The 12,131-nt window shown below is 43.6% G+C and overlaps 2 protein-coding genes across 2 annotated transcripts; one reads left to right on the top strand and one right to left on the bottom strand.

Moving 5' to 3' along the window:
* Nucleotides 1–5,830: 5,830 nt before the first annotated feature.
* Nucleotides 5,831–10,173, top strand: tspan10 (tetraspanin 10; the record flags this gene model as incomplete). Its single annotated transcript, XM_080523261.1, has 2 exons — nucleotides 5,831–6,480; nucleotides 9,852–10,173. The coding sequence occupies 2 exons, from the start codon at nucleotides 5,831–5,833 to the stop codon at nucleotides 10,171–10,173; spliced, it is 972 nt and encodes a 323-aa protein (XP_080379387.1).
* Nucleotides 10,174–11,554: 1,381 nt separating this feature from the next.
* On the bottom strand, nucleotides 11,555–12,131 carry LOC308150924 (retinal rod rhodopsin-sensitive cGMP 3',5'-cyclic phosphodiesterase subunit gamma-like; the record flags this gene model as incomplete). Its single annotated transcript, XM_080523715.1, has 3 exons — nucleotides 11,555–11,631; nucleotides 11,761–11,801; nucleotides 11,971–12,131. 3 exons carry the CDS (start codon nucleotides 12,129–12,131, stop codon nucleotides 11,555–11,557), a joined length of 279 nt encoding a protein of 92 aa, XP_080379841.1.

Below are 12,131 nucleotides of genomic sequence, written 5' to 3'. Positions count from 1 at the left end.
TCACAAAAAAGATTGACATTAACATTCCAAGTATACGCAAAAGACCAAAAGCTTTCTCTGTGCATGCTTCTAAATTGTGGAACACATTACCAGGAGACATGAACATGTAAATGGATTGCACTTATATAGCACCTTATTCCAAAACGCTTTACAATGGCCTCTCATTCACACACCAATGGCAGCAAGTTACCATGCAAGGCGCCGGCCCACTCATTGGGAGCAATTTGGGGTTCAGTGTCTTGCCCAAGGACACCTCGACACGTGGGGATCGAACTACTGAACCGCCTACCTTACGATCATTAGACGCTGGCTCTACCTCCTGAGCCACAGCCACATGTCCAATTTTATGCAGCTTATTTCAATTACTGGCTTATATTGTAATTTTTAGAATGCTTGGAGTGTAAGTGAGAGAGAGAGAGAGAGAGAGAGAGAGAGAGAGAGAGAGAGAGAGAGAGAGAGAGAGATGCATGAGTGATGATGACTGTGCCCTTAATCCTCCTTCCCTCATAGACATAACAAGCTAGAATAAAAACTAATCTCCGAACACAGGAGAGTCTGACTTAGTGAGACTAGAGGAAGACAAGATACACAGTTCTACCCAAACACTGGCCCCACACTGTTATGGGAGATGCACATGTTGCTTGTGTCCGGACTGCTGTGATATCCAACAGTAGTGTATTCTGTTAGGGAATAGAAACAGATGCTGGCCGAGGACCGAGTAGATGTGTATTCCATTCAAGTGAGTGATGTGTGTAAGCAAATGTGATCATACTCAAACCATTTCCCCACCCCTATCCCCATCCTCCCCCATCCCCCTCTCCATCCCCAGCCCCATTGCTATCACCATCTCCAGCCTCATCTCCAGCCCCGGTCCCAGCCCCATTACCATCTCCAGCCTCATCCCCAGCCCCGGTCCCAGCCCCATTACCACCTCCAGCCTTATCCACAGCTCCAGTCCAAGGCTCTGGCCTGCCTCATCGCCAGCTTGATCATAAGCAGTAAACTAATTCCTTCCAGAGGTCTGGGGCAAGGCCAGCACAGGCCTGAGGAAAGAATGACAGCACAGGACCTTAGGTGCCAGTGAGGGGGTAATCTGACCCTCTCTTTCTTTCTCTCTCTCTCTGTTTTTCACCTTACTGTCACTACCTTTCTCTCCTGCTGCCGTTTGTTGACATACAGCAAGACATCTCAGTCTGGATGATAGCTATATCAGACCTATGAAAATGGATTTTTACTCTGGAAAATATCCTCCACACTCCAACTCTTGGGGCCCAACAGAAGACATGCAGTAGGGAGTCTGTTCCTCCAGCTAGCACCATGTGCCTGTCGGAACAATGCCTGGTGACCAACAAAAAAACAGACCAGTTGTAACCTAACCTCATTGACATTATAACTGCTTCCATTTTGGGGAGACATGTGGCTGCGGTGAATGTTTTCACAGCACTGAGTGAGTGAAACTGTCAGGGAGTCCTTACGATGTGTGTGTTTTCAAGCTGCAACCAAATCCATAATCAAAATGATAGTTTGGGACAGTTTGTGTTTTAGCCTGGATTGACTGTGCCACAGGTAAAGAGGTAGGGACAGGTAGGGATAAAACCAATTCTTGTAAACAATGAAAGGCTGTAGAGAAGAGGGTAAAAAACTGGTTCAGAAACATTATATTGAGAGGAGGAGTAGAACCAGAGAGAAACAATCACACACATAAAAAAAAGCGCCCTTGAATTATGATGATGTGGAGGATTTTCCATAAGCCTGAACTCCTACACAGAGATCTTCCTCCTCACACTCCTCCGGAGATATAGAGCAGGTGAACTAATTACCAGCAGGTTGATTCCCCAGTCTGATCTCTGATGATTAACAGTGTGTGTGTGTGTGTGTGTGTGTGTGTGTGTGTGTGTGTGTGTGTGTGTGTGTGTGTGCGTGCGTGCGTGCGTGCGTGCGTGCGTGCGTGCGTGCGTGCGTGCGTGCGTGCGTGCGTGCGTGCGTGCGTGCGTGCGTGCGTGTGTGTGTGTGTGTGAATAGGCATAACTGGTTGTTGGCTCAGCACTACTATAACTGACTGTTTCCATAATGTCAAAATGCACTGATAGTATTTATGTCCTTTAGATATTGTACAATTTATGTGGACATAAATAAAGCATATAAAATGTGTGTGTGTGTGTGTGTGTGTGTGCGTGTGTATGTGTATGTTTTAGAACCCTTGAAGTCTTCAAGTATAGTTGAATAGGCTTAGCCTGGAGTAGACCAATGAGAATTGTAAGTATGGATGTGGGCTTCAGCTAAAATGATGACAGAGTGAGTAGCCTTGCGGGAGCTGGTAATAGAAAACTATTAACAAGCCTGGACAGCTTCTCAACAGCTCTCTAACTGTAAAAGAATGAAGTTGTTTATGCCCTAGACTGCAGAAATGAGTTGCCTTCTGGAGTCAGATGCTTTTCTCATTCTGTTGAGAGGTGATAAACTATTTAACATTCCCATTCAGCTGCTGCAACAAACATCAGCATAGATTGTTTACTGTATGTAGCCACATTGGAAAGGAACAATAAACGCCTTGTGTAGTTCAATATAAATGTTACATGTGATACATCGATTGTTATGAATAGTAATAGTCACCTTCATTGAGTGTATACCACACAATTGTATTGTCTTGTATTTTTGAAGGAATTTATAATTCAGACATCAATACCAATTTGAGAGCTGTTTTGCCTCTTATGCCATTGGGGTGGACACATTTTGTTCATACAGTATACTGCACACATTTGTCTGCTATATAGGTTTGGAAATAAACCAGAATAGTGTTTTTATTAGTGCCGGCAGTCTTAAAGACTAATTAAGGGTTCAAATGGTGAACAACTTGCTCCTTTGAGAGTTCGTTCCACTACTGTGTGGTGTGGGATCTGAGAGACTGGCATTGGCAGGTAAGGGGTTCAGTTAGCTAAAACATGTCAAAGAAGCTGGAAAAAATCTGCATATTCCATACTCAGGACACCAACTGTGCTTAGCTCTTCTACCAGGGAAGATCCATACCAAGAGGAAGAGCCAAGCTAAATCGAGAAGCTGAGAGTAGGGGACCCTAAACACAGCATGAGCACCTGGACTCCCAACTACCCACAAGGCCAAACTGTCAGCCTGTCCCTGGATGCTGCTGGCCCTACAGTGATGGATGAGCACCTGGACTCCCAACTACCCACAAGGCCAAACTGTCAGCCTGTCCCTGGATGCTGCTGGCCCTACAGTGATGGATGAGCACCTGGACTCCCAACTACCCACAAGGCCAAACTGTCAGCCTGTCCCTGGATGCTGCTGGCCCTACAGTGATGGATGAGCACCTGGACTCCCAACTACCCACAAGGCCAAACTGTCAGCCTGTCCCTGGATGCTGCTGGCCCTACAGTGATGGATGAGCACCTGGACTCCCAACTACCCACAAGGCCAAACTGTCAGCCTGTCCCTGGATGCTGCTGGCCCTACAGTGATGGATGAGCACCTGGACTCCCAACTACCCACAAGGCCAAACTGTCAGCCTGTCCCTGGATGCTGCTGGCCCTACAGTGATGGATGAGCACCTGGACTCCCAACTACCCACAAGGCCAAACTGTCAGCCTGTCCCTGGATGCTGCTGGCCCTACAGTGATGGATGAGCAGCCAAACTGTCAGCCTGTCCCTGGATGCTGCTGGCCCTACAGTGATGGATGAGCAGCTGTCAAGGGTGAGCTGCAGCACAATCTTACAGTTGTGGAAGAGACTATTATGCTCTAGATAAACTTTAATAGCGATGTATAGCTCATTTTCCAATGGGAGGTACTCCCATCATTAGAATCATGCTATATGACATACCTGTAGGTCTACATGTATTGAGAACTGGCTTTGGACTGTAGAATTGACAGTGCACACTGGCCAGCCCACTGTGTTGAGGGAGTGTACCAGTGATGATGACTGTGGTCAGTGACTGATAGTTGAAACAGAATCAGAACAGAATACACTGAGCTGTGGGTGCTAGGTACAATAATGCCTTTGATGTCTTTGCTGCCCTCTGAGGGCTACCAATGTGGTCACAACTATTCTAACTATTCTGTCCCTGCACTTAAAGTCATCAGTCTTCATCTGATGAAAGCCAGGAAATCCAAGGATTATGTGGTGTCGGAACAGATACATTGTGTTGATTATATAAGCTAGGATAACGTCTCCAGAACTCCTGTTCCTCCGAGAAGGTGTCTGTCGGACTGAGTCCAGTTTTCTGCCTATAGAGTTTTATGAGTTTTGGAGGAGATGCCAAATGCACAGGTGCTAAAGATTTACTGGCGTATTGAACTTGACCCAGACGCTCATGGCACACTGGTCTCAGTTAGAGAGTCTAGTTTGTAGTTGCCAGGAGATTCTTCTATATTTCAGAGACAGACTATTTTGATTAGAACCATAGCCTTGACCATACAACCGTATAGTAAAATGGCAACTTCATTTCTTTTTTTAAACAATATTTTTATTAGAAGGAAGTAGAACACAGTACAACACTTATGGGTACACAAATAAGGAATGAAGGTCCTTCTATTTTAGATGTTTCCCTATGTATCCACCCAGCCCCCCACCCATCAACCAAACACCTATTGCCAATGGAAAATAAATAATAATTTAAAAATATATATGTATATATAAATGACAGGGGTTAAATAAAATAAAATAAATAAACAACCATTAGGCTATATCGAATGTCCCCATAGCTCTGAACAGACATCCACAAGGGATGCATTCAGTCATCTTATACTGTATTCAAATGATACTTATTCACTTAACAGTCACACATAATAACAAGTTACATACATACAAAAAATATATTAAACCAATGTACCTAAACATGTCTACACAGCATCCAAACACATCAAATACAGATCAAATGGCCTCAATCAGGGGGGAGCACTGTTAAACGCTCAAAGTAAGATAAGAGAGGCTGCCAGGTAAAGTACAACTTCTGGACTGATCCTCTAATGGTGAATTGAATCTTTTCTAATCTAAGGAACGACATCATCCTCTAGGAGAGATGCTGATGAGGGGGATGCAGGAGATTTCCAAAAGATAAAAATTCTCCTGCGAGCCAGAAGAGAGGTGAATGCAATGATACCTAGCTGTTTTGATGTGAAGGGCTCAACAGACTCGGGCACTCCAAAGATAGCTATCCCCGCATTGGGTAGAAGTACCTTCCAGATCATTTTTTCTAGATTTTTATTTGATTCAATTTAATTTACAGATAACTGCCTCTGCCAGCAAATAGCAAACATCAACGACCGAACTCTGATTCAAGCATGACGTCATTTCACAACTTCATCACATGGCTCATGTGATCTGAGCAGGGTCAGTTCTGTAAGCCTCTCTCTTCTCCCTGGAACACTCACTGAGGCGTTCTCTGACGACCTCTTAATCTCTCCACTGTGACTCTCACATGATGCTGGAATCCCAAGCCTTGTAGCCCAGAGCACACGGCTGTACGGCTCCCACAACGTCCTCCCGTTCACTCACTCCCTTCCCCATACTGTACTTTCTTCTCTCTGTCCCAGAGTTGATCATTCTGACCAGTTTAGAGAAAAGGGAGACTCCTCTCCCAGCTTTTGGGAATATGAGGATATTACAAGTAATAAAGGGGATTACTTTCCCCTGGTCCAGGAGGGACACTACACAGACTGAGACCAGCCCACTCATACCAAAGGTACAGTGATAGAAAGCATGTTTACTATTACATGTTTTACTGTGTGTGTATACATTTACTGTAGGATTTCCAGGTGCATGATATGTTCAGTCATGTTAGGGAAAGTCAGGAAACCTCAGGGCATGATGTTTGATGGCTGTTCTCTGCTTCTATCTGAAGGCAAACAGAAATAAAGAGGGGGCTGAAGCAGCTGTGCATGTGGGGACTGGGGACAGCACGGATGAGCAAGCGTCACATCTGGGATCAAGTGATGGACAGAACCAGGATAACTGGTCCTCTAGGAGAACCGGGGAACCCAGACCACATCGGTATTACTCCCTGACTGACTACCTACTGAAGTACCTCCTGTTCTTGAGCAACCTGCTATTTACTGTGCTGGGTCTTGTGGTCCTGGCCCTGGGCCTGTGGGGCCTCATCAACAAGGAGTCCTTTGCCCAGGAGAAGATTGGCCACATCGGTACAGACCCCATGCTGCTGTTTGTGACACTGGGCTTTGTGTTGTCTGTGCTCTGCCTGTCGGGCTGCGTGGGAGCACTGAGAGAGAACTGCTGCCTGCTGCGGATCTTCTCTGCAGCCGTGTTGGTGCTGGTGGCGGCCCAGGTCCTGGCTGCCATCGTGGCCTACAGTCTGCAGGGCGAGATAGAGGGCTACCTACGTTCAGGCATGCTGGCGGCCATGGTTCATTACCAGGACGACCTGGACCTGAGGTTTATCACAGATGAGATCCAGACGGGCCTGCAGTGCTGCGGGGCGGACAACTACCGTGACTGGGAGATCAACATGTGCGTATCATGTGATTATGTGCCTATTGACTCGTGTGCTAATGTGTGTTATACACACTAAAGCATTTGTTATACAATATACAAATTGGAATGGTATACAACTAAGCTGTATGATGAGCTATAGCACATTCTGGTGACTTACTGCAAGCTTAGTTTAAGAGATGCTGCAAAATAGACGCCAATTTATCATAAAAAAACGTTTTATAACAATACAGAGTTAGTAGCCTACTGTACTACTACTGTACTACTATCTGGCGCCCAGATTATTTTTCTCTTTAATCACAGAAGGTGGAAGCCCTCCTTGTGTGCCACTGGGACGCAACAACACATTTTTAAATAAACGTCTTGATTAATTCTCAGGGTTCTCGAAAACCCATGCAACGTCATTCGTGGGGGACAGTTTACTGTAGCCTACACTTTTAGGCCTACATTTCAGTCATTTAGCACTTAGAAGCTCTTATCCAGAGCGACTTACACTAAGTAGCTACATTCTTCTAAAGTAAGTGAATCAACTGTACATCAAAGGCATAATGTTTGATTGCTGTTCTCTGCTTCTATCTGTAAGACTTCCTATAAGAATGAATACCAGACACAGTCATCACAGTGCTAGAGAAAGGGAGCCTAGCCATTTCTCAGCTGAGAACAAATGAATCTGATGTTCATTTAATGTATTGAATTTGAACTTTGATGAACTATCTTATATGCACAGTATACATGTTTGCTATAGTAAACCTAGCAATTACCTATCATCTATAGGTGATAGTTGCTCCCTCTTCTGCTCAAGTTTCTCTTTTTACAGCTCTATTTCACTATTTCTTCAGCCACCATCACCAGGGTTTGCCTCCTCTTGACTGCCTCCATCTGTTTCTCATCCTTTCCACATCCTGCCCACCTCTTTTGGTATTTTCACCCTCTCCTTCCTTATCTTATACAATTCTGCATCTTCCTTCTCTGTCTCTCTTCCTTCTAAGTATCTCCTTGTTTTGTAACTTTTTTTTAAAATTCATGAACATTTTCACTTTATATACTGTATAAGAAACTCTCAAACAGATAGAGCTTCCTTACAAACATAACACAATAGTATGAAAAGAAAAAAGAAACACAAAGCAAAAGTGAGGTCGTGCGTGGGATGGTCAAATTAAATCAATATAGAGTTTATCCAATCTAATACATGTTGTACAAAAATAGTCATGGGGCACCAGACTAAGTATCTCCTTTGAGGTCTCCCTCTTATTTTCTTTACTGATTTATTGCCGTGCAATCAACTTGTCAGTCAATTGTTGGAGTTTGGTATTTTTGCTCTAGGCACAGGGTCTAGGCACAGGGTCAGCCATATTAGCCACCCCTGGAGCAATTAGGGGTTAAGTGCCTTTCTCCAGGGCACATGCAAGCTCCCTCCTGAGGCAGGGATCGAACCAGCGACCTTCCGATTGCTAGCCGGCTAACCTCTACCTCCTGCTCTACCTTCTCTTTTTCCTGGCTCAGTTTCACTCTTTCTTCAGCCACATCACCACCAACAGGAAGGGCCTTGCCCAAACTGTTGCCACAAAGTTGGAAGCATACAATTCTGTAGAATGTCAATGTATACTGTAGCATTAAGATTTCCCTTAACTGGAAATAAGGGGCCGAGCCCAAAGCATGAAAAACAGCCCCAGACCATTATTCCTCCTCCACTAAACTTTACAGTTGACACTATGACACTGTGCATTGGGGGCAGGTAGCATTCTCCTGGCACCCGCTAAACCCAGATTTGTCCGTCAGACTGCCAGATAGTGAAGCGTGATTCATCACTCCAACACGTTTCCACTGCTCCAGAGTCCAATGGCAGTGTGCTTTACACCGCTCCAGCCGACGCTTGGAATTACACATGACGATAGGCTTGTGTGGAGCTGCTCGGCCATGGGTTCATGAAGCAAGTTCTTGTGCTGAAGTTGCTTCCTGGGCAGTTTGGAAGTCAGTAGTTAGTCTTGCAACCGAGGACAGACAATTTTTACTCGTTATGCTGTTCAGTTCTCGGAAGTCCTGTTCTGTGAGCATGTGAGGTTTGTGGCTGAGCTGTTGTTGCTCCTAGATGTTTCCACTTCACAATAACAGGTACAGTTGACTCAGGAAGCTCTAGCGGGGAAGACATTATGAACTGACTTGTTGGAAAGGTGGCATCCTATGACATTGCAACGTTGAAAGTCACTGAGCTCTTCAGTATGACCCATTCTACTGCCAATGTTTGTTGATGGAGATTACATGGTTGTACGTGTGTTTATGCAGGTTGCGTCTCTTGGTTCATTTTGCCACTGACTGAACTAAAGGTTGAAGAACGCTGCATATTATTGCAGAACATTCTAAATTCTGTATAGGCCTATATCAACTTCATAATGATACCAAGATAAAAGTTAGGATTAGGCCTACACTGCAATAGTCTATACATGTACATTTAATTTTATTTTAATTTATAGTGAATTTTACCTGAAGGTCACAATGTACAGGTTATACAAAAGTAGCCTGCAAGACAAATATATACAATACAACGTTTTAAAACACAGATTGTATAGAGTAAAATCTAGGCATATACCGTCAAATCCAGGCATATGTGCATCTTTCAAATACATAAAGTAGATTACAAATACAAAACTATTATACAATAAACATGTTGTCACAAATGTCACACGTTATATCTCTGAAACCACTGGGACAATTGTTAATAACTTTGGGTGAATGATGCGTCTTGCCATACATACTGTATGCGGTATTTACTAAATTACACTGATTGGCAGATATGCAACATATGCACATCATTTGTTTGGTCTGCAGAAATGATCCCCCACAAAAATAATTTGAGACTATGTTGAATGTTCCGGTAACCTTTCAGTCTGGCTATGAATGCAGCTTAAGGAGTGTAGCCTAATGCAGTAGGCCTATAGACTAACCAATTCAATAGTACAATACTAGCATAATGGCACCCACACTATACTTCTCTTCAATCACAGAAGGTTGAATGCATCAAGAGGAAAGCCCCTCCCTGTGCACAATGGGGACACAGCACTGTAAAACTCAGAGTGTCTTAGTAAAACGTTTATGAATAAATTCACAGGTTTCTCCATCCTTTTATGGAGGGGCATTTACATAATTCGTAGGGGACAACATGTTTACTGTACACTTGTTAATATTGCAAGGATCAATGAATTCCTCTCAAACATTGGATGGCACTTCCGACACTACAGGCTCTCCTTCAATAATAATAATGTATCAGATATACTGTAGTACACAGCTTTGACCTCAACAAAAGCACATATTATGTAACGTAACAACATAAGAACGCTTACTATTATTACAAGAGTAGAACCACATGTTCTCTTGTCCCCTGTCTCCCACAGGTACTACAACTGCTCGGCCCCAGGGGTCCTGGCCTGTGGTGTCCCTGCTACCTGCTGTGTGGACCCCCTGGAGAACGGCACAGTGTGGAACTCCCAGTGTGGTGTAGGGGCCCAGCAGCTGAGCGAGTTCTCTGCCCAGAGCGTGGTCTTCTTGGGGGGCTGCCTGGGGGGCATGTCCCGCTGGGTGGAGCAGCATACAGGGTTCATAGGGGCAGTAGCCGCTGTTCTCCTGGGGGTACAGGTCTTGGTTCTCTTCCTCACCACACGACTGCTGGACAGTATCCAGTGGAGTAAAGCTGGAGCAGTGAAAGTTACAGGCTGATAACCCTGATGCATCACTACACTCTGATGGACACCTGATGTAGTCGATGGAACCTCTCTTCTTGAATGGATTGCTTTCTCTGATTCCCACAACCCTTCACATGTCCTCTTGGTAAAAGGGCAATGAGCTAGCATCCAAAGGAGATGCAGAGGACAGCATCAGAATAGCAACAGAGGCAGATGTTTTATCAAAATGTAATCTTAATGACTCCCACATTACTTATGCACTGGTCCGGTTGTTTTGTGGCTCACATCTGGTGCTATGATATGACATCATACCTTAGACAAAGCTAAATGTTGACTACCCACCTTATCTTTTTGTGCCAGGTCAGATCATGACTTCAAAGCACAGCGTTACATTTAGTACGTAAGTACTGAATATGTCTCATACATCATTTCACTTTAATTTCTTTTGACTGATTTCCACTCTAATTATGGGGCCGATTTTCCTTGAGGGATAGAATTTCTAATATGAGTGTGTACAATATGTTTCTCATCATTAGGAGTAGAAGTAACAGTAGGGTTCAAATAAAAAGACAAACTTAAAAAAAAACTTCTCAACCTTTATTCAGAGATTTAGTTCCTGCCAATCCAATGAATGCTGCTGATAATTGTGCAAAACTCACACATTCTTTCAATTATCCAGCAATTTGTGGTCAGTAAAATCACAGACGGCTGCTCTCACTTACTGCTCCACATGCAAACTCCTCAAAATTCCACAATACTACATCTATCTACAGTATAAAAGAGCACAGGCAAAAAACAGTATGCAATATCCATGTATGGAGAATTATCATCAATTCAAATAAACATTCTTGTCCATACTGCAGGCCTAGTTAAAATACTGTACAATAATGTATTTGGTAGAAATAACTAGGTACTGTACAGCAGTATACTGGATAGGAATGACAAGACATTTCTAGAGCAAATATTAGTTGTCATGAAAGCAAATGATCGTCCCTGAGCTAGCAAATTGTCTGTAGTCCCTTTACATGGGACATTTAAACTGGCAATATGAGCAAAATACTATTTACAAAACATAGAAAAAGGATAAGAAAGATCCAAACTGTACTGTAGTAAGGGGATGGGACGACCTGATGGTAGATTGAAGAGGGAAATGTATTGGCGAGTTTGTTACTGAAACCATCGAATGTACTTGGCAGAGAGTAATGTAAAATAGAAAAACCCAAGGAGACCTACATGATAGCAGAGATATGAGTCAACTGGATTTAGGACACCAAATAAAACTATCTGACACAGAAACGACCGTTTTTTGGTGATCTTTTGGAGTTATTGTTGCTGTTGTTTCATTTTCATGGGATGTATTCTCCAATTACTATGGAGAATCCTGTAGCTGACAACTCAGGTGATGAATGGAGGACTTAGATGATACCGTACTGAGCCAGTTCATGCAGCTCCAGATGACTATAGGCTTCCCAGGGGCAGATGACTGTAATATCTGTAGAGGGAAATATAAAGAGAATTGTAATAGATGATATAATGTAGAATAGCTTCTCTTGACTTCACTTTGTAAGGTAGGATTCTGTAATTGTCTTTATTTGTGGCTCCATAAAGTGGTGACACTTACCAAAGCCAAGACCCTCCATACCGGGAATATCCTCTCCAAATCTGAGGAAAACAATGAGCACAACTTCCTTATAATGACAAAAAAATAGCCACAGTACTGTATATCATCTATATTTGGATAGGTAACCTAGTTACTGTCTGAAATGACCATCACTGAATAATCCCAAAGAATTACTTTCAATAGAATAGAATTTATTAGGATTTACGGTACCCAATGACACCCCTCTTGGGGGGCTTGCTCTTGAACTGACGGGTGTTCCTCTGCTTGAACTTGGGTGGGCCCTTTCGTGGAGAGCCAGGCTTAGTGTTAATGGCTTTGATGGCACCCTTGTTGGCAGACTTCACCTCAGGTTTGGCTACCTCCAGATTCAT

Source organism: Nansenia antarctica (assembly GCF_963989245.1).
Source record: "Nansenia antarctica genome assembly, chromosome: 2".
NCBI classification, from domain to species: domain Eukaryota; kingdom Metazoa; phylum Chordata; class Actinopteri; order Argentiniformes; family Microstomatidae; genus Nansenia; species Nansenia antarctica.
Note: the sequence above shows the minus strand (reverse complement) of the source record. Positions and strands in the feature narration are given on the sequence as shown.